This window comes from Ictalurus furcatus, chromosome 24 (genome assembly GCF_023375685.1).
Source record: "Ictalurus furcatus strain D&B chromosome 24, Billie_1.0, whole genome shotgun sequence".
Lineage (NCBI taxonomy): Eukaryota > Metazoa > Chordata > Actinopteri > Siluriformes > Ictaluridae > Ictalurus > Ictalurus furcatus.
In genome coordinates, this window is record NC_071278.1 from 18,495,922 (window position 1) to 18,519,681 (window position 23,760).

Genomic DNA, 23,760 nt, shown 5'->3' on the forward strand with positions numbered 1-23,760 from the left:
TAGTCAGCCTTGTGGGGTTCAGAGTGGGCTATTGTGGAGCGCAGCAGTGTCCTTAAAGCAATTCCCACAGACTGCCCGCTGCTTTGTCTGGCCTGCTACAGCCCCAGAGAGCCACAATGAAGCCAAGCAAGGCCACATGGAGTGCAGTTGCGTGTTCACCCATCCACCCACAATGAGGTGAACAAGTGCTCATGGGGCTCTGCTGCAGTTTGGTCCTGTGCTTTTGGACACATTAAGAAACCCACAGCAGGTGTCTAGGTCTGAGCAATACTCCACGCTGTGTGGCAGCTCATCTGTGATGTTTCTGAGTGGATGTTTATGTATGTGTTTTTTTTACATTACATTCACACTAGCAAGCAACAAAGCGACGGTCGACCGTAAATTTTCTTTATGTACATATACAACACGGCGCTGCAATTTCATCAACAGCAGCAAGAGACAAAATGTCCTATCGTACGCATGGTCTGACATTTCACAAATTTAGTTCCTACCTGCAGTTAGTTCCCATTTCCTGTTTGTTTCCATGTTTCTTCCAAAACCGGAAGACATACTTATAACCATGGTTTGATCTTGTCCTCTCGTTTAATGTCCATAGAGACATTACAAAGTTTGGAATATAGTAGCAGACTTTGGTGACTCTGGCGAGTGGCTAATACAGTTAGCTTGCTTTGCTAATCTGCTAGCGAAGCTATTACGAAGCCTAGCATGCAGCATTTAAATCAAACTTTAAAACATTTTGAACAAAAGGACACTGCAAAAATATCTTAGCGAGTGAAAATGTCTTGACTATAGTCAAATTTATCTAGTATTTCCTAGTACAGCAAACCAAATATAAGATTACTGTCCATCCTTCCATCCATTTTCTGTACCGTTTATCCTACACATGGTTGCAGAGAGCCTTGAGCAGGGGATCCCAGGGGACTTGGGGCACGAGGAGGGGGACACCCTGGACGAGGTGCCAGCCCATCGCAGGGCACAATCACACACACTCACACACCCATTCACACTCTCTGAACAATGTAGAGATGCCAATCAGCCTACAGCGCATGTCTTTGGACTGGGGGACGAAACCGGAGTATCCAGAGGAAACCCTGCGTATATGATTAAAAACGTCTAGAAGTAGGTTTAATAATCTTATATTTGGTTAATTGTAATCTTATAATAGGAAATACTATATAAATGTCTAAACTCAAGATATTTTCACTTTCTAAGGTGCCAGTTTGTGAAGTGTGGGCTGTATGTTATACATTTTGGTTACTACCGTTTCTCATGTGATCTAAACAATCGACAGACAATAGCAGTCACTGCAAGCCCAGAAGTAACAAATTAAAAGCAACACAAGTGACTCCTCATGCGCTAGTGTGAATATAGGATTTAGCCAGCCGCTTCTCTGACTTCTGCGTTCAGTGCCAGCACTCTGGTGGCTCTGTCCCTTTGTGATCTGGTGATGATGGAGGAAGCAGGAGTGAAGTGCGCTATTCTGTTTGAGGAAACCAGGGTCAAGAATCTATGAGCCGTGCTGTTTGGCAGAAGAAGGTATGGGTTGCTCTGTTTGGTGGAGCAGGATTAAAGGGGGTGTAGGTGATGCTGTTTGAGCCACAGGAGTGGAGGAATGCACTGGGGGAAAGTGTTAGTGGAAGCAAGAGTGAAGAAGGTGTGTGTCCTCCACATCGCGACCGGTATTTGGTAAGTGGCATCATAGTGCCATTAATGTAAAGTTTATAAAACTGTACGGTAGAATAAGCTCACCATGTACACAGCAAAAAAAAAGTCATCCTAGCAAGTGAAAGTATCTTAAATATAGTCAAATTGATCTAGTATTTTCTATTATAAGATTAAAATAAACCAAATATAAGATTATTAAACTTATTTCAAGACATTTGTACTCATTTCAAGATTCAAGATTCTACTGGCAGATAACTTTGATTCTTTCTGTAAATAAATTCCTAAAATGAGCAAAATGATCTGCCTATAGAACAAGACTATTTCAATCTTGAAATGAGAACAAATGGCTTGAAATAGGTTTAATAATCTTATATCTGGTTTATTATAATCTTATAATAAGAATAACTTGCTAAGATGGCGTTTTTTGGGTTTTTTTTTGCAGTGTAGCTGCTCCTGTTGCACAGTGACAGATATGCATCATGTAGCTATGCAAAGTGCAGAGTGTTTTCTGCCACTTTTATTCCCCCACCCTTGTGCAGAATGTGTGTATCTGGGCATGTTTTTATATCTCAGTGAGGACCAGATGTCCTCACAAGGATAGGCGTTATCCGACAGTTTTGACCTTGTGGAAACTTTTGGCCAGTCCCCATGAGGAAAACACCTTAAAAGAAACCTAAAACTACAGTTTTTATTTAGGATTATATTTAGGTGTAGGTGTAGCTATAATTAGTTTCATTAATAATTATGCCAGTGGAAGGTGTTCGCAAGAATAGTAAGACATATGCATGTGTGTGTTCATGAGTTGGCTGACATCAGGGAACACTCATTTCTAGTTACACCCTCAAACCTGGCTTGGAGAGAGAGAAAGAGAGAGAGAGAGAGTGAGAGAGAGAGAGAGAGAGAGTGAGAGTGAGAGAGAGAGAGAGAGAGAGATGAAGAAAGTGTGACAGCTCTGAGGTGCTGTTAGCTTGGTTGTTGCTTCTGCTCTCACTCCTTCTCTCACAGTACTGTATTCATCTGGGAGAGGCAGAGCACACACACACACACACACACACACACACACACAGACACTACTCAGGAATGTACATCACACACGCACACGCACTTTTTCTCACCCACAGAGAGATGCAATAAAGTCTCATACAACTTTTCTTATAATAAAGCACTGAAGTGCTCAGGCACTCTCCCCCATGTCATAATGTGCTGTTTCCCAGGGCAGCACATTATAACATGCATGAAGTTAATCTGTAGCCATTCATCTCCCAGCATGCCTCAGTGTGTGGTCATTACTGTGGGCATTAATGTCTTCAGGCATTCTGTGTACTGCTGGGCCTCTGTGCATGCCGGTTTGTCTGCTCACACAGCTAATGAGTCATCCTGCTTCTGTAAGAGCCACACTTATGATATGTATCATGCCTATGAGCAGCATGTCTGATGATAGTAGAGGTTTGTGTGTGTGTGTGTTCACTGTTGTATGACAGTTACAGTACAGGGTTTAAAGGGATCTAATGTGGCAATGCTTTATATAAGTGTGTATGCTGTCTCCATGTCTCATGTATGTACAATCTAAGGCTGTCAAATTCCAAATATTTATTTAATTGCTTTTAATCTTAATGAGTCTATAATATCATACCACAGAGGGGAACATGGTCATGATTTTGTAGAGAATATATATATATATGTATATGTGTGTGTGTGGAATTAAGAGCAGCTCTGAGTGGCCACATTATGTCCTTTATACTATAGATAGGATCATGGGCATGTCCTTGAGTCCGTATATGAAATTCTTCAAGTGTAAAGAAAAAGTTATAGGCATCCATTTGTTCATTTGTGCTATTCAAAGACACTCCCACTGGCCTGTGCTCTACACACAGACCCCAGGTGCTTCCAAAGTACTTCTAGTAAAGTCTATGCACACGGTAGCCATTTGGCAACATTCCCAGACAGTTATTTTCAGTCATACAACACCAGACTCCTATCTACTTGATTGGGGCGAGACATACGGTCGGTTCTGTGAACAGCTACCCAATCTAATGAGGAAACTTACCACACCTGGCCATGAAACTGCTTATCGGTCAATTGTCCAATACTTTTGAACCTGTGAAAATGGAGGGGAAAAATGGTGGGGTCAATGGCTATAATTCCTAAACGGTTTGTGCAAAATTTTAAACGCCTTGAATTAAAGCTGAAAGTCTACACTTCTATCACATTTTGATTGCTTCATTTCAAATCCACTGTGGTGGCGTACCAAGGCAAAATTACCAAAATTGTGTCACTGTTTAAACACTACGGACCAGACTGTATAGGCAGCATTGTGTGATTGCACACCAAATAAACATCAGTGAAACATAATTGCACATAATCACGCATAATTCCACGATGACTTATCATGCATGCATTTCTGTGAAGTCATGCGCATTTAACTGACTTTTATCCAAGGTTTTCATTTGTACCTATTTAATGGAGCGTTTATACTGTATGCTTACGTCAGAGGGTGCAATTAAAAAAAAAGAAGATATAAGCGGAAGCCAGTGTGGTCTGCTGTTGGAGCCTTTACTCCTGAAGGTTTGGCATGTTCTGCCTTCTGAGATGCTTTTCTGCACAGTATGGTTGTAAAGAGTGGTTATTTGAGTTATCATAGCCTTTATGTCAGCTCAAACCAGTCTTACCATTCTCTTCTGATGTCTGTCATCAACAAGGCATTGTCCTTGTTGCTCACTGGATGTTTTTTTTTTCTTTACACTATCCTGAGTAAACTCTTGAGACTGCTGTGTGTAAAAATTCCAGGAGATCGGCAGTTTCTGATCTTGAACTAACGTCAGTGCCATGGTTCAAGTCACTCAGATCACATATTTTCCCCATTCTGATGTTTGATGTGAACATAAACCGAAGTTCTTGACTTGTATTTGCATGATTTTATGCACTGCGCTGCTGCAACATGATTGGACGATTGAGCACTGGGGAGTGCAAGAAAAAAAAAAAAAACGGATATGTGGAGAAAAATATGCCGTATCTGATGTAGTGTTTATTCCAAACGCGACACAAGGGGAATTGAACCAAAAAGTGAAATTCAAATGAAGTTCTAGGAGTAAAATTGGTTCTGGCAGCTGTATTGGTGTTTGTATGCAGTTGGACAGTGATGAATTATTGCTGCTCTAACTTTGTATTTGAAAGGAAATTATGATTGCGTGTAGGTCCACTATCTATGCTTTAATTTTTGTAAACTATGTAAAAAAATCACCACCTGTTGTGATGCACAGTCCTGCGGTATATTATATAAGTGCAGGGTTTTGGAAGGAATAAGAAGTGGAGAAGGAAATATGGAAAGAGAGAGAGAGAAGAGAAGTTAAACAGAAAAAAAATTGTGTGAAGGGGAAAAAAAACATACAGCTAAAGTGTTGTAGGCAGCACTTCTGAAGAGAGAGAGAGAGAGAGAGAGAGAGAGAGAGAGTGTATGTGTGTGTGTGTGTGTGTGTGTGGGAAGCCTGAAGAGCTTCAGCAGGTGGTCTGGGAGATTGGAGCTGTGTACTGAGGGAGTCACAGCTACTCTGAGAGCTTGTATCTGTACACATGGGTGGATAGATTCTTCTGACAAACAAAATCTCCTCCTAATAGTTAGGGCTGAAGATTGTTAGCTTGTTAGTTTGCTAGGCGTTTTCATTTTTCAGGTTACTACCCCACCATTCATGGGGGAATGATTTAAAGGATTGTGTCTGATTATTGAGCTTGTTGTAATCCTCACTGATTCCTGCTGTTCCTGACATTCATTTAGCCTTGTTACATACAACACTCAGATTTCATTTTTCTTGCTTCGTTTGTCCTTTTCTTTCATCTCCTTTCGTCTCTTTTCGATCCAAACACATGGAAACTAAATAAATTATCCTCAAGGTCCAGAAAAAGCGACCATGGCTAATTGGCTACCATGGCAACAGACGAGCCTTCCCTTGCTGCTTGTTTTTGTCGTTTGTTGCACTTGTGTAAACGGCACACGCTCCTCCTCCGTACGTTTCATTCAGTACACACACACACACACACACACACACACACACCTCACAGCCTCTGAAAGTGAAAAGTGCTTGGGGGATTTCTCTGACTGATGCACGCCTGGATTCATCATGCAAACCTTCTTTGGGCTGCTCCGTCACATGACACTGTAATTACACTAATGTAAGCATTGATGCTTTTATTAGCTTTATAATAACAGGCTGGTGCTGGGCTTGCTGATGGAGAAGAAGCTCACACTAAGGTTCTTTCACTGTTCTGGAAGTGTACGCTAGAGCTAGGGCACCACTGTAGGGTTTCTGGAAACTCATTACACGTCTGTCTTACATTGTGTATACCACTGGTCACCAGCCCTCTTACTTGAGATCTACCTTCCTGTAGGTTTCATCTCCAACCAAAATCAAACACACCTGTTTTAGTTGATCAAGAACATCTTACGGCTTTTATTGATTAGATGGTCAGGTGGGAACAATTACAGTTGTAGTCTTCAGGAAGGTAGATCTCCAGGAACAGGCTTGGTGACCACTGGTGTATATTATATATATAAAGGGATGATGGTTCTGTTCACACCATACATACACCATGCATATTACAAACGTAGATAGCTGATAATGTCATTCGGTACGGCTGCTTGGATGCCACATGATCTCACTCACTGTGCTTTAAAACAAATTGTTTTGAAACATCCTTGAGCTGTAAGCTGTATTTGCAATTGCATGTACGGAAAACCTGATTCACACCATTTCAATCAGCGAAGTCTCCGCCCAAGATTTGTTTCTTTCTGATGTGGTGTTTGAATCAGCGTATCTTTCAGCAGTGATGGAGATTCAATCCTCTCTTGTTTTTGTTCTCATGAGTAAGCTGAGTTAGTTTGAGTTTGAGCTGAGTTTATTGAGTCTCGTTCAGGGTTATTCAGTCTGAGCTGGAGGTTTCACAGAATACAATAAAAGTCTGTGTTGGGCATGGGTTCAAAAATAATTTTTTGAAACGCATAATAAAACAACACAAAATAGCTATGATTGTTAGCTATTTATATATATATATTAACATTGCTCAAGCTGTTTGTTTGTTTGTTGCCTTAGAGAGCTATCTCTGTTTCAATTGGCCGTTTTCATTTTTCCAGCCTGGATATTAGCTCCGCCCCAGCCGAACAGAACTTCTTAGCCCTGCCCCTTTTCTCTAAAAAAAACAACCCAAAAGCATAGGTCTGAGGAGCGGGGGTTATGGGAGAGAATGATAAGGCTTATGAATACTTTCAACGTAATTGCAATTCACCTCGCAGGCAGCAGAGGGATCCACAATTTACAAACCGCTCTTTTAAAGAGAAAGACCTTTGGAGAGCACTTAACTCTGGGGAGTGTTCGTTGCTGGAGTGGAGGCTTCATTAGTGCACACTCTGTCAGGGATACTTGTCTCTATTCTGTATCTATAGTATAAACAGGTGCTAGAGCATGGAACATGTGTTAATTATGAGTGCGTCGCTAATGAGGTTTGCTGACTTATGGTTTCTTCCATGCTATGGGAAACAGCACTGTGTTGTGTTGTATTTTGTATTTCCTTGTCACTGGAGTGGTACCCATTCAGTGGCACACCTTTTACACCTTTAGTGTGTATCTTTTACATGCAAAGGTCAAGTAATCATTCTAAAAGCTACAAGGGACAAGAGTGGTCCTTAAGGCCAAATTATGTACCGTAAATCACTTTAAAAGGTACAATACATTCACATTACCATGTAAAAGATAGGCTACTTGTTAAATATACCAAAGATGTACCCTTTGGGAATCAGACCAACGGCAAGAAAAGAGTAGAGTTCAAGTTCAAGTTCTTTTGTTCTTCAAGTTCTCAACTTCTTTTTTCTGAGAGAAAACCTTTGCCAGGCCGTAAGACCGCCAGCATAAAGACCAGCTGTGTGTGGCCATGTACACCGAGAAGTATGTTGGCATCAGGCTGTACCAATGAAAAGCCTGTTTAGAATTTTTCTTTCCTTACCACCATCCGTTAATCAGTTTACACTTTCATTTCAACGGGTAGTCTATAACTATTTTGCCATGTTCCATAGCTGTGGGAGATCTTGTTGCTACTGTAATTAGACATGCGTCAGGGCTCTTAGTGCCGCTAATGACTTTATTATCAAGACATTTGTCTCCTACTGATGTTTCTTGCAGTGAATCTAGATTCATTCTTTCACTTCAACTAGGCACCCCAACTTGGTGTGATACACACATTGGCCCTTACTGTAGCTACAGTGTAACATGTTGGTAGTTTGTCGGTATACATTTACTGTTTGTAGCCCTCTACCTTGACCATCCGTGTAAGGGGACCACCATAGGACTGTAGCTGGGTGATGTGTCCAGAAAAATGTACAGAAGATCTCAGATGCTAGTGCAGGGTGGTGTTGGGGTCCCTTTCCATTAATGGACTGAGTAGAGAGGGAGATGACAGATTGATGGACTATAGTCAGTAATTGTACGTACACATATTTCAGGTTTACCTGACAAAGTGGCCACTGAGTGAATTAATTCATAAGGAACCGAGTAACCGTTCAACCACATGTAAGTTTGGCTTAAAATGTAATTGAGTGACTGCTGCAGAGGTAGAGATGAACATTTTGGTGACTTATATTCTCTGACTTTGCCACACCTTGACTGAGATAGTGGAACATTTTCTCCTAGCAGTGTCTGTTTTTGCTTGAATATCTCCTATGATCACTGTCTTTTATTAATCATCCCTGTCTCTCTCACCAATGTCCTTTACTTTCTCAGCCTTACGTTGTCTATCAGTGATTCCTCCTCCCTCTCTCCTCCTTCCTGCTTCTTGTGAGTGGAGTCTGGGCTTGTTGCCAGCTGGCGTGTTTTTTTTTTTTCATGTTGGTTTTTTTTTTTTGAATGAATACCTGATGGAGTCGGTGGAGGGCAGTGAGGCGAGGCATGGGAGGAGCTGATTGAGTGAGTGAGTTAGAGAGTGTGAGTATGTGTGTGTATGAGAGAGAGAGAGAGAGAGAGAGAGAGAGAGAGAGAGAGAGAGAGGGGAGTTAGGCCCTTGCATAACACACACTGATGTGCTACATGCAGGCGGGCCGGCTCAGGGCTGCCTGTGTGACACTCAGGGCCTGGATGGCTGAGCGTAGCCCTGCTGTAGAACTGAACACACAGACGGAGAGGAGAGCGAGGGAACAAGTAGGCAGCCTAGGGCAGAAGAGTTACTGAAAGAATTATTTGCCTCTATGGACACTTTGAGAAAGGTGGAACAGGAAATCTAAGGTAAGACTTGACCTGTTTTCTAGCTCTTCCATGTTCATGGTGTCTGCTCACTGCCTCCTGTTGCTCACTACAGCACAAAGTGTGCGTTTATCCACAGTTCTCCTTTAAGAGTAGTCGTCTTTTCTTAACTAGCCCTGGGACTTTCCTTCTCAGCACGGACGTGAAAGTGCAAGTCATGCAACCGCTCTGAAACTCTGAGAGTTCTAGGGACCTTTCTATTCAGGTCTTTCCCCTTGCCTGCTTTTGGTGGTGGATTTTGTGCGGACCTGGCGCTCAGGCTCAGAATGATTGGGAAGCCAGGGAGAGCTGCGTTTGTGTGCCGTGTGTGCCCACCTCTTAAAGGGGTAGAGCCTTGTTCAACAGCAGCGGTGCAGCACTGCAGAGTGTTGCTCATAGGAAAAATGCATAAGGAAAGCAATTAACCAAATGCCTATGTACTCTGTCATTAGTATGCCGTATACGTGGATATGCATTCTAGGTCATTTTAATCGGAAGTGTAAATGATGAAGGGGGGAAAACTAGCAAAAAAAATCCCCCAAAGATTTCAAAAATTTTAGTTGAGATTAAACTTTCCTCGAGTTGGCAAGGACGCACAGCTTTCTGTAACGTTCATGGATTATGGTGTAGCCTATCCCTGGAATACGGGGTGTGAGTTGGGAATGCACCCCGGATGGGACGCCAGCCCACAATACACAGACAAATTCACACACTATGAGCAATTCATCATAGCCAATCCGGAATGTTTTTGGAAGGTGGAAGGAAACCAGAGAACCCAGAGGAAATCCACACAGACACGAGGATAACATAAGAAACTCCACACAGACAGTAACCCAAGCTCAGGATTGACCCAGGGACCTTGGAGCTGTAAAGCGCCAATGCTACCCACTGCACCATCATGACGAAACTGTAACGATACGTGGATACATCGAAATTAGTCATTGATATATTAAATATACAGACCAACACTTTAAAAAGTCAACACACCCTTTTTTTTCCAGTGTAGGTTTTGCTCATAGTACACAAACATGGTAAACTCCGCTTTTTATTTATTCAACAGAATCAGTGTTTCGCTGAATTGTTGTCCTGTAGCCTTAACCCTGTGTTACTCTGTGCATAACTGTGTGTATATGTGCACACACAGCTGCTTTGTGAGCAACATTGTTCACATACTTGTCTGCATGTCACTTATACATTTCAAGGATTCATAGCGATATCCAGGAGAGGGCAGGTCACAGCTGAAACATCTCTAGCTGGCAGGTTTCTATGTTGACCTGTAAATGTTCACAGTAACTACTCTGGGATGGATGTTTGTCCAAGTGGAGAGACACTGAGACTTCAAAAAGCTCCTTTAGCTTCTTTTAAAAAAACTTTCCACCAGTGTTGTTGGTAGTTGTGGTAGTTTGTTTAGTCTACTGCTATGAACATTGGCCATGTGCCATATGAAAGCAGGGTATGTGCAGCAGCTATCAAGAAAATAGAGTAAAAAGTGGAGTATAAATAATTTATTTGATCACTTCATCTCATATTTGATCACTTTGCTTCAATTAAATTATGCAGTGTTTACCTAGAGATCATTTTGGCTATGGTTTCATATGAATTTGAATCACATTTTTAAACCTGGCCAAGCGAGTACAATTGTTCCCTTTTGCCTTGACCTGTTGCTCTGACTATGCATTAAACGACTGTGCATGAGCTTTCAATCTTAAACGAGTCAGCATTGACCTGGTTGAACTGTAAGCAGGTTTAATGCTGCGTAACATGCACACTGCAACAGTGTTGCTCCCAAAATATTGCCACATGTGACTTTTCGGAATTGACATTATGCACCAACCTAAACAAGTACCTGAATTTTGGATTGACAGAGCGTTTGATAACTCATGCACAATTTCCTCTGGGTTTTCCAGCTTCTTCCCGACTCCCAGATACATCATTTGGCCAAAAATATGTGGGCATCTGACCTTTCATTAGATTTTGTGGGAATGTCTGCCCATTCAGCCACAAAAGCATGAGTGAGCTTGGGCACTGATGTCAGGCAAGAAGGCCTGGGGTATAGTCTGTGTTCCAGTTCGTCCTAAAGGTGTTCAGTGAGGTTGAGGTCAGGACTCTGTGCAGGCCAGTTGAGTTGATCTACATCAACCTTGGCAAACCATGACTTTATGGAGCCCGCTTTGTTCACATGGGCATTATCATGCTGGAACAGGTTTGCTTTAAGGCCCTTGATTCCAGTGAAGGCAAATCTTAAAGCTACAGCATACAAAAACATTTTAGACAACTGTGTGCTTTCAGCTTTGTAGGAACAGATTTTGGGAAGGAAGGCCCACATATGAAGTGGTCCGGTGTCCACATACTTTTAGTCATATACTTTTTGTGATATAGTGCACATGCTGGTAGGTGGGTTGGACACATATGTCGATGTATGTGTGCATGGTGCCCTACGATGGACTGATGGACTGAAGGACTGGCATCCCATCCATTTAGTAGGCTGTGAATAGGCTCCACATCCACAGCAACCCTGACCAGGATAAAGCGGTTACTGAAGATGAATGAATCATGAGTTCTTCATGGCTGGTAGGGAGGGATACCTCGTCACATCGTGATCTGTTTGGGCTCTGGTGAAGGCTTAGATGTAATTACATAATAATTCTTGATGCTTATTTTTGATTGCTGACTTCCAAAGCCTACATTAAAGATTTCATAAAATGTGACCACTTCCTGCTTTTGCTTCATGAAAAACACAATGTCTGTGTGGAGTTTCTCTGCATGTTCTCCCTGTGTCCATTTCCTCCAGGTTATCCACTTTCCTCCTACTTCCTGAAACCTCCCATGTTTATTTATCAGAAATGTTGTGTACTGTTATCTTTTTATTACTAACTCTTATTGCATAAGCCTAAAGGTTAGATTATGACAATTTCTGCAGAGTTGCTTAAGCAAGATTGAAAGCATATCAGTGCACCCATGAATCATGTATTTTCCCTTCCCTAATGACAGTAGCATATATGTCGTGACAAGGTGTTTGTTCGGTTATACATGTTGGTAATTGACTGCGTGTAAATATGTGATAAATGGCACTGATTCCACTTTGCTGCTCTCTGTAGCTCAAGGACCTTGAGTTGTAACTCATAGCCCTGATGGAGGACAATAAGTTTAGATTTCAAGTCATCTGATACTCACTACGCTCCGTGGAGCCTGTGTGCTGAGCAAGATCTAACTGATGGTCGTCTCACTGTGTTCTTCTTTTACAGTAGCTGCGTGCATCTGTGTGAGTGTGTGTGTGTGTGAGTGTGTGTGTGTGTGTGTGTGTGTGTGTGTGTGTGTGTGCGCACTTACAAGTATGTGCTTGCACAATACAAACCTCTTTACTCCTCGTCTTTCACTGTGTGTCCTTTTGGTGTGTGTGTGTGTGTTTGTGTGAGTGTGTGTCTTTGTGTTAATCGGTGTGTGCTGAGTAGTGTTCCTTCTAATGTAGGTCAGTAGAGGCTGCTCCACACCGCTCCCTCCCTCCCGGCTCGGGTGTAGTGTGCGTGCTGTGCTGTCTCTATAGTAGGAGAGCAGACTGAGCCGTGATTCTGTTCTCTCTCTTGTAATCCAGAGGGATAAAGCAGGGAGGCTGCCACAGTGGAAGATTAGGCTTTCCCCGGCATGCCATTTAGCTTGAGGAGCGCACCGAGCCACGTTTGTGATTCTAGTTATAAGCAGCAGCTTTATTAATCCTTACTGCCAGGCTGGTAGTATCAGACATCCCATAAAAGCAGTCCAGTCGCTCCCCTTGTGACTGCGTTCCAAAAGAAAAAAAGATCCAGGGGAGAGTTTGAGCTGTTCAGCTTTCGCTGTCAGTTTTTACACAGGGTTGTTTTTAAACAGCTATGCTACTGTACGCAGTGCTCTAGAACTGACTCAAACAATTCAACTTCAAACTATTTCATCTCTTCCCATTACAACTCACAGAAATGTCTTCTTTCAGAATGTGATTTACCAAGCACAAGCCCCGCCCACACTTGGTTACTGTTGCTATGCAGGTCAAATTTCTCAAAAATGAAGACTAAAACGATTGAGTAAATTTGCTACCACACGACAGTATTTTGGGAAACGAGAAAGTTGTCATGGGTTGCACTTTGCATTAAGGTTCCCTTAAGTAACATTATTTACCATGTTAGCGAACATTAACAAACTGTGAACTTCAGCAATAATGAATGTTAATACAGGAACAAGTAAGGAATAACACGACGGACCATGCTGTTATACTTAAATAATCCATGCTGGGGCGGTGTGATACTGTATATCCTAACGCAAATTAGAGCTACTGTTACCAACCTGAAGTTAATCATTTTCATATAACAGCACAGCCCACAGTGTGTTATTCTGCTTATACCACAGCGAGCAATTTTGCCAGCAATTTTCAAAACTATTTTTAATTTATTCATGAATGACATTTCATGCTTTTTAACTGTTTATTAGCTGCTACCTTTTATGTTATGGAATGTCCGCAGGACAAGTTAGTTCCTGTTATCACTTATGTTATGTTATAACAGTTATGAACAGTCTTTGCCTTACCAACCTCTCCTGTATTCTCTCTCTTGAAGTTAATGAGACAAATAAATGCAGCTTGTCATGTTACTGAGAAACCAGAAAGCGCAAACTGCTCTGTCTCCACAGGCTCTCCCGTATCTGGAAACTTACTGACTGTTACAACGCACTGTCCACCTGACCTCAGACTCCTTCCATATAATCGTTTCACATCAACGATTATATCGTTTTCTTTGCTAAACAACAGTGTTTTCTGTTTTTCATCTGTTTATTTTTATTAGCTTTAGATTGTGTAGAATGCCTGCCATACAAATCCCTGTGAATGAGCTGTTACTATAGAAACGATGATGTATTGCAACTAGGGCATTAATATAAACTTACCATTATGCCACAGCTGGAGGTATTGTCAGAGCTGCTGTTAGAGGAAATGAATTAACACTTTGTAATCTACGTATTCATCCGTGCTGTGATATAAAGTGAGTTAACACATATTCATTAAGTGACATTCGTTTAAATGTTAATGAAATATACCTGCGTTGACTAATGTTTATTTATCCATGGCTCAAAATAAGTCCAAAACTAAAGAATTTAATTAAACTACAGCATGTTTCTAAATGCTCATACCTTTCTTAATATTATTAATATTAAATTGCTTTTAGGCCTCACTTTGGAATTTTACCAGTTAACAACCACAATCAAGTTCATAAAGGTGCCGTTGATGGTATGAACATTGTTTTATGTAGGTTTTGATTATTTGGCTTACTTATTTATTTGAATTAAAAATACAGTTAATGCAAGTGTTATGGTGTATTAATTTTGAAGGTCCTGGTGTGTTCGTGTCACATTAATTAATGTGTTAAATAATGTCAATTAAGTGTACTTTAATGTAAAGCATTGCTGTTTCATGTAGTAGCAAGAGCTTAAAACAGGTGATGGTAAAATAAAAAAGAAGTGAATCCAAATGCTATCTGCTTGAGCTGGCCTAGCTAGCTTACTTCATCGACTTTATAAAGTGGACTAGCTGAACATTCTCATAACGCCGGCTTTACAAGAAACCCCACTGCAAGTGAACCCATGTGTAGCATGCCAGCTAACTTAAACTCAAACCCAACTCGTACAGTATATAAAAAAAATAAATAAATAAATAAATAAAATAAAAAAGGGGCAGTGGTGGGCTTGGAGGTTAAGGCTCTGGATTACTGATCAGAAGGTCGGGGGTTCAAGCGCCAGCACTGCCAAGCTGCCCCTGTTGGGCCCGTGAGTAAGGCCCTTAACCCTCTCTGCTCCAGGGGCGCTGTATCATAGCTGACCCTGCGCTCTGACCCCAGCTTCCTAACATGCTGGTTTATGCGAAGAAAAGAATTTCACTGTGCTGTAATGTATACGTGATAAATAAAGACTCATTATTATCATTATAATTAACCAAACAGCAGATGAAGTGACTTACTTTTAAGCAGACAGATGTCTTTTTGATTTGGATGTCACTAAAGGTTGAGGTCTAACTGAGGCCGAACATTTGGAAATGTATGGAAGACTTCACATGCGTATTGGGTGTCACTTTTATGTGTCTCAAAGCCATATATTTTTGACCATATATGAAGCTTTAAATTCAGAAAATGACCAAAAATATGTGAAACACCGGTGGACATGCTAACATGCTAATAATGCAGTGATTGGAGAACCACATCCATGGGGAGGACAGAGAAACTCCAGGTCTCGGTCTCTGTTTTATTTACCTGGTATTTCTGAAGGCTTTTGAGCTTTGCAGTAGTTACTTATGATGTTTTTATCACTGCAACACTGCCATAACTCATTCCACCGATGTTGATAATCAAACTTTGGCTTAAGGAATGTTAAAGAACTGCGAGGAGCTAAAGATTAAGTGGTTGCAAAAAATAACTGTCTTTTTTTTTTCCCTTAGCTTGAATGTACTTCCATTTCCCTTTCTATCCAGATCTGTCTTCTTCTCGCCTTTACTCCTTCTCATTCCTTTTTTAGTGTTATTATTATCTTTCACTGAAGTCACAAGGAAAGTATTTGCTGGTGTAAAGGAATGGTTCTCAGCTCTTCTCTTATGGGTGCACGTTGCACACCACAGAACAGTTGAGTGTTTTCCCTGCTCTAACACACATGATGTGCTGATGAACTCATCAGCTAATTAGCATCTAACCGAGAGCTAAATCAGATGTGTGGGAGACTCAGTACCACACAGTGGAGTGGGTCACAGGGTTTAAAATGAAGTACTACTGATGTAATTATGTGATACGCAATCTAAAGAGGTCTGGCAGAGCAGTGCATTTAAATCATTGGGGTTGGTTTTTTTTTACATACTTTCCAGAAGTAGTTGTTAATTGCTGGCTCCTGAATAATGACTAACTTAAATACCTAATCCCAGTTCAAATGATTACATTTGTCATTGCAATATGCTACTTTACCAACAAAGGAATATTGTAATATTAAACAGTTGCACCAACTCAATTATGGCAATTCATTCATTAGCATGCTTGAATGCCTTTGTATATTGCTGATGAAAATAGCCCGTGGAAAGATTAATCATATGACACGAAGCCGGGGGGGTGGGGGGGGTGGGGTTATCATACGATTACAGTGTTTTGGTCATATTATGCAAATGACCCCAAATGCAGCAAGGTGTCTAGTCATGTGTATATGCCAGCTAGATATGTATCAAGTTTTTCAGTTTTGCAGAGTTTCTCTCAAAATCTTGCAAATCTATAAAGTTTTTGTATTTTTATTAATTTAAAAGCTGTTTCTCTCGTTTCTGCTATTACTGTAAGTCACGTAGAGAAATTATTGTTGCCTACTACACGTGTAATCCTTTTAACTTTTCGTTTTTGTCTTTCTGGTTTTGCAGTTGCTTTTGCTGTAGTTGGCAATTACAGCTTCGAGACATCTACGATAAGAAATGATTTGCTTTTTGCATCATTGTGGTTCCATTTTAACCCATTCCTCTTGGCAAATCGTCTTTAATTCCCCAAGGTTATGAGGGTCCCTCTGATGGACTCAAACTCAAAAAGCCGAACCAATGGCAAAAGTTTTATAATGACACCAGGTGCAATTTGCATTTATATCTAGAACTTGATTTATTTTTATATAACCTTCGGCATTCCAGTTCATCCCAAAGGTTTTCAGCAGTGCTCTGTGCAGGCCACTGAAGTTCTTCCACACCAACCTTGGCAAACCATGTCTTTATGGACCTCAATTTGTGCACACGGTCGTTGTCATACTGGAACACCTTTCAGTTATTTCCATCGAAGGGAAATCATATTTCTACAGACTACAAAGTCATTCCAGACAATTGTGTGCTTCCACCTTTGTGGGAACAGTTTGTGGAAGACCCTCATATGGGTGTTATTGTGAGGTGTCCACATATTTTTGGCCATATAGTGTATGCACTGGAAGTATATTAAATAACAAAAGCAATGCTGTCTGAATACGTCTTTCCCTTCATTGTGTATGCTTGTATTAGCCTTGATTTCTCTTTTTATTGACAGAATTTCAACATTTCACTTCTTCAGTATAAAAATTCATTAACATTAATTGAATCTTTTACAATAAATGGCTAAATCTGTTGCTTAAAGGTTGTTACTTTTCAGTTTGTTGAGATCTTTACTTTTTATTATTATTATTATTATTAGAAAAACGTTATAACAGGTTTATGAACCCCATACAATGCCAACACAAACCCTTAGCGGTTCACTATGCCAATGTTGACTTTGATACTTTTTTTTTAATCAGTTAATAAATTAGCTGAGAGAATATCTGTTTTGTGGAAAAAGTTTGTGAAGTATGTATCTGTTGTTATTCTTATCAATAAATCCAGGTGTACTAAGTCAACAAACAATATTTTACAATGTTTTTTTTTTCTTTTTTTTTTTTTTTGATGCAGTCTGCTGGAAGAAGGTCTAGGGGATAGGTCTGGGATAGCTCGCATGCGATGATTCAGTCTCATGTAGTGCTCCGAGTCTCTTTTAGCGCCGTGACACTTCTTAAATCATCAACTCCCTGTTTGAAATTCAGAACAGCTCTCCAACCAGTGCTGGACAAAGCGAATAGAGCTAGAGTGGGAGCAATCAGGGAGGAATTTTAAATGAGCAATACCTCTAAAAGATCAAAGGCTGATTATCTGGTTGATCTGCATGTTCAGTAGTTCATTGGATAGGAACTAACATGAGCAGGGTGTTCTACCATTGAATTAGCAGCACAGCTTACTGTGTTCACCTTGTGAAGGTCATGGTGGACCAGTTTGTTTTCATTAGCATGTATGAATTATGTATAGGATTCAGTACAGCATATTTGTACTGCTTATGTGTATGACTGTGCATGATTGTTGAGAGAGATAGACAGTTGGAGGGGGAGTGATGATACTGACACTTGAGTGCTCCATCTATCCCTGCATGGGGTGCCTTCTGACATGCAGAGTGTGTGCATGTTGTATAGATATCTTTCCCATCCCTTTGCAACTGAATCTAAGCACAATATATGTTTAAACATATCACGAGCCGTAAACCATACAATGAAAATGCTACCATTTTGGGACTGCAATACCTGGGTTATTTATTAGGCTTTCTAAAATTGTGGAGACCTTTTATCCCATGAGAATCTAAAGTGTGTGCATATCTCTTTCTATGTGTTTTTCAGGTTTCTGCTGCAGTCTTGGAGGCTTACTTTCAGAGAGAAATGATTCCGCATGAATTGTGGCAAGTGCTCTCTCACAGCAGGCATGTGTTCTGTTGCTTTCAGTTGAGATCAGTGTCCATCCAGCCTTAAGCACAGAAAAAAGCTCCCATCACCCCCCGTCTTCTCTCCACCCCCTCTACCCCCACAGCACCAGCCAATCAGCAGGTGGCACAATCAGAGAATAAAAGAAAGGTGCAGAGGGAAAGATTGTTAAAGAAAGATATAACAGGTAGAAACCACCTTAAAAAGAGGTACAGCAGATACATTCATCATGAAGTCCAACCAAGAACGAAGCAATGAGTCTTTGCCCCCAAAGAAACGTGAAATTCCAGCAAGTACCCTTCCCTCAGAGGATAGGCCCATGGTGATGGCGCCTGCCAGTGAGAGCCAGCGTGGAGGGAACCTTGCTTGGCTTGCCAGCATGGCCAGTGGGCATGAGAGCAACAAGCAGCACACCAGCAGCTCAGCAGAAGCCGAAGGCCCTCAGTCCAAACCAACAATGTCCACTGTCGAGTCCAGTCGTGCTCCAACTGCAACATCTACCATACCTGCTGTGTATACTTCACCACTTTCTCAACAGACGGGCACCATCCAGTACTCACCCATGCACCCCAACCTGCACTTTATCAGCCCCTCATATGCAGCGCCCTATGCTAGCTACATTTCTCCTCTTGTGTCCCCTGCAGCCACCACCACGTCCTCCCATCGACACACTGAAGCCTACTCTGGCACTACCAATTCTCCAGCATCCAAATCCGATCCATTAATTCCCACTTCAGACAGCATACCTCAACCCCATTCCACCCAGTATGTCCAAATTTCCAGCTCCCAACTCAGTGTAGTGCCTTGTACTGCATCTTCACCGCAAAGCCATCTTCCCCTACACCTACAACAGACACTCGCCCTTAGTGGGCCCTCTCAGCTCCTGCTTCAGTACTCAGATGGACCCATGTCCAAAAAGGAAGACGGCAGACCTAGAGAGATGCTAAACGGTGAGTCGGAAAGGGGCCGTCGCTTCAACCATCCCTCAGAATCAAAGGTCAGCAGCATAGCCAAAGGGTCTTTATCCACCCAGCATCACCACATCCACCAGCGAGACCACTACGATACCCGGCACATGCCGCTTCCACCGGTGTATGCACAGGAAAACACCAGTTTGAGGAACTCGTTAGTTCTAGTTCCCAACAGTCACAACTCCAGCAGTGCTGATCCAGGGGGAAATCTAGACAAGCTGCCTCCCCCTCTGGCCCCGGCTGAAAAAGGAGGCATCTGTGCAGGCAAGCCAGTGTCCCGCACTCACTCCAGCACCTGTCTTCCCTTTCCACCTCCTCCTTTACCTGTAGATGGTCTAAAGGCAGCAGTTACCACATTATCACCCCACGCAGTTATCCATACCACACATAGTGCAACCGAGTCACTACCCCTTGGCCTCACGTCAACCAACTTCTACTCTGCTCATCAGCCCATTATTGGGTACATTGCAGGTACAGGGCAGCCACAGCCGCTCAGCTACCACACCAGCCTTCCTCCACACCTGCTTATCCCAGGAACTCAGCCTGTTATTATCCCTGTAAGTGGAGCAGAAGCTACTGCCACATCTACAACACCGACGTTCGCTGCAGCACTGCCCCATGCATTTGTGACCTCAGCAGCCCCCAAAGGTGAGTCCTTTGAGACATCAGCTTCCTACCCCCACCCGGCAGGTGCTGTGGTTCAGGCCCAATTGCACTTGCCTATCCTGCCAGCCTCTGCTAGCCTGCCAGCTACTCCACCTATACCTTCCACACCTGCTTTACCACCCTACTTCACCAAGGGTTCTATCATTCAACTAGCTGATGGGGAGCTGAAGCGCGTGGAGGACCTAAAGACAGAGGACTTCATTCAGAGTGCTGAAATCAGCAGTGAATTGAAGATTGACTCTAGTACTGTGGAGCGCATCGACAGCAGCCATACACCTAACTGTGCTATAATCCAATTTGCGGTGGGAGAGCATCGTTCACAGGTGGGCTTCCTTTATTTATAAACCTGGATGACTGTTTTATCTTGCATTGCAGACAGCTTGTACGTTGGACTTTGTAAGAAATCAAGGACTTTAGTTTGATCTTTTTCCCATTTAAAAAAAACGTTGCCATCTTTTGCCATAACAATGATTCCTATGGTTACTTAATTTTCACGTTCAAAATATGATCAACTTGGTGCTTATTGTAATTATCATGTGTTGAAGATTATTTACATGTTCTCATAACCCATGACTTGTTTTACATGTTTGCTATGTTAGTTATATTGCCACAGTCATTCTGCTGCCTGTTTCCGCATGGTCCGTTGTTTTGTGCTGTTTGTGTGGGATCCTAAGGCAGAATTGAGTCATCCCTTAGTTCATCTCCCTTCTGTTCTGCAGTGAGGGGGCTGTGAGAAAAATCTGTTTCATTTGTCTGTGAATTATGATTCTGGTCTCCCACTCAAACAGAAAGTCTGCTGGCTCAACAATGAGGCTGAACACAATCTACCAAATCTATTAATTCATGACATGTTGCACTGTGTAAATGACATCTGTGATATTTGTGTCTATTTCCCTCTCTCTAAGGTGAATGTGGAGGTGTTGGTGGAGTACCCTTTCTTTGTCTTTGGTCAGGGCTGGTCGTCTTGCTGTCCAGACCGTACCACTCAGCTGCTGGAACTGCCTTGCGCCAGGCTAGCTGTGGGCGATGTCTGCATTTCCCTCACTCTCAAGAACTTGAAAAATGGCTCACTGAAAAAGAGTCAGGGGCAGATTTCAGATGCTACCAGTCTTGGGCCACTTTTTAAACCACCTTTTAAAACACCCCCAGGAGGGACACGCAGGGCAGCACGGCACATGGAGCAGGAGAATGGACTGGCACAGTGTGGTAAGCAGGGAGGAGTGAGCTCCCAGGCAAGCAAAGAAAATGGAGAACTAGGTTTTGGGGAGAAAGGAGCCTGTAGAATTCCACTATCTTCAGAGTCGGAATCTATCAGCAAACCCGCAGGCCGAAAGCGGAGATGGTCGGCTCCAGAAGGTCGCAAAGTCGAGAAGCTTGAAGAGGAACCACCCTCAACTCTTCCTAGGCCTTCATTTATCCCTCAGGAGGTTAAAATCAGCATTGAAGGCAGATCGAATATTGGCAAATGAAAGCCATTTTGGACTTGTTTGTCGTTTTGAATCGAATGAAAAAATGACCCTCACAATGTTCTTTTTTTTTTTTCCAGAATATTGTATTTTATATCATTTTAAAATTGATTTCTCTAAATTTTTTTCTATCCAGATTACTGTACTGTAGGCTAAATTAACTCAGCATATACGTAACCACCTTATGAGTAGTGATAATAATTGAATAGGCGCATTGAATATATATAACCAATTAGTGCAATTTATTTTGGTTGGGTAAATTTGGGGCAGTGAATTTGTTGAAGGTGGGTTTATGTAGGAATTCTAAGCCCTCTTGGGTACAAAATATCTGATATTCTCAGCCTTACATCTTTACATCCTATTATGACATATAAGATGATTTAAAGTCACCCTAAACTTTAAAAAAAAAAATAATAATATGTTAATTTAATATTTAAAAAAAAAAGTTTCACTGCACAGACTGGTGGTTTTGTTGCCTTTTATAAGAACAGGGGTAAACCTGAGGCTAGTTTGATTGTATCATAACATATAAGAGCCAGTCATGTTCTAATATGCAAATGAAGCCCATGCAACACTTGTTTACCAGGGGAAGTGGATGGTTATGTGTATGGTTGTGGTATCTCCAATTTGCATATTCATAGAAGCTGATTATTTTGACGAGAGTCCTTCAAAGCAAGTTTTGGGTGACTTTAATTGACGCCTACTGAAGCAGCACTAGGTGCTTGTGGTGCATTAGTCCCAGCTCCATCCATGTATGAGTTTAAAAAGGAGGTCGGCATGGATGACACTGCTCAGGGAGGCAGGACGGAAATCACTCCTCCACCGTCTGCAGGAGTTTACATAATGTCAGCCATCCTGCTCAAGCAGTCTCATCTAATGTTTAGACATAGACGACAGACAATCTGAAGTCCATCACAAATAAAATTGAGGGTTCATCCTGGGGATTCATCAGAGATTGTATGATTTTTCCGAGGGAAAGAAGAGCAACCAAATGCTAAGGTACATGCCGACTGAGACAGAGAGATCAAGAAATGTCATCAACAGTGCCAGTTGCTCCTTAGGAAAGAGAAAGCTATACTAATAGACCTGGAGATAGAGGAGTTTGCTTTTATATAGTCACCTAGTTGAACCGTTTTATTTTGTTGTTTTTTGTAGTTTTGCTTATTTTTTTCTGTCTCTCTCTTTTTCTTTTTTTTTCTTTCTTTCTTTCTTTTTTTTTTTTTTTAAATTTGCGATGAATGTGTAAACATTGCAATCAGGGGTCACTTTCAGTCATGTAGACACAGAATGGGTTTTTGTTTATGTATACGTTCGAGGATGGGTGATTTTTGAGCTATAAGTTGAGCAAAAAAGACATTTGCTTACTATTTTTATTTTAATAAGAGCTTATAATTTGAGAGAAAGTGGAAGAAGGGAGGGACAGGTGATCGAAGCACTTAACACACCTGTCACACTCACCAGCTGTTAGATAGTTTAATCAATTTAGTTGTTTATTATTATTATTGTTATTATTATTATTATTATTATTATTATACTTCTCAAAATGAACACAGTACTGTACAGTATGTTGTATGTAAGTGATGGTGGAATGTAGCGCTCTATGGACAAGTCAGTTCACCCTGATCTGTGAAAAGAATGAATGTGAGAGGTGACATGAGGTGGAACAGTAAGCAGAGATACAGGAGATAGCATTTGTTCCCAGGAAGCACTTTTTCGTTTGGGTCTGTACGGCTCTGCCTCCTCAGTAAACGGCGAGCTAAAGGCCTAGACAGCAACAGTCGCGCTTTGAATTGTTTCGTAGGCAGAGCTGGTGAAACAACTGCCATTTTGGTGATTAAAAGTGAGATGTTTGAGTGTGATTTCAGAAAGGTTTCAAAAGTCATGAGATTGTCCAAATTATGCCATGAGGAGAAAGAAAGCGCATGTGAGTGACTCTGGATGCAGAAATCTTCGTTAGGGTTCAAGGGTGTCCTATAAATATGTTTGTGGAAGTGTGTGCATGTATGTACATGTATGCATAAGTGTGCGCACACACACACACACACACACTCACACACACACCCAAACACACATTCACTTTTCACTTATATTAATGTGTTATATGTCTTTTTTGTACATTAACATGTATAGAAATGCATATACTGTATCTTGCCTTAGTGCAAACAGATAGTGTGTGTGTGTGTGTGTGTGGGTGGGTGGGTGGGTATGTGTGCATACCGAGTGTGTGTGAGTGTCTGTGTCATATATTTGTAAAAGTGTGTGTGTGTGTGTGTGTATGTATATATATAGATATGTATACATATACATATGTGTATATATATATATATATATATATATATATATATATATATATATATATATATATATATAGGTATTTGTCCAGTGTTTTTCTGTGTAAAGTTCAACTTAAAGAGAATCTTGCAGTTTGCACATCTGGAGAGGCAGTAACACGACCTTTATGATTTA

At 41.5% G+C, this 23,760-nt stretch overlaps 1 protein-coding gene across 4 annotated transcripts in view; it reads left to right on the forward strand.

The window, feature by feature from the left end:
- atxn1a (ataxin 1a) overlaps positions 1–23,482 on the forward strand; it is a 109,598-nt gene extending 86,116 nt beyond the window's left edge. For 3 of the 4 annotated variants that reach the window (XM_053613428.1, XM_053613430.1, XM_053613431.1), the window contains 2 exons: positions 18,111–20,151; positions 20,734–23,482. In XM_053613428.1, coding sequence (XP_053469403.1) covers positions 18,421–20,151; positions 20,734–21,297 — 2,295 coding nt within the window. In that variant the 5' untranslated portion in view covers positions 18,111–18,420 and the 3' untranslated portion in view covers positions 21,298–23,482. Of the gene's footprint in view, positions 1–4,357; positions 8,928–18,110; positions 20,152–20,733 lie in introns of those variants that run through there. The other variant, XM_053613432.1, reaches the window with a different exon arrangement.
- The last annotated feature ends 278 nt before the right edge of the window (positions 23,483–23,760 follow it).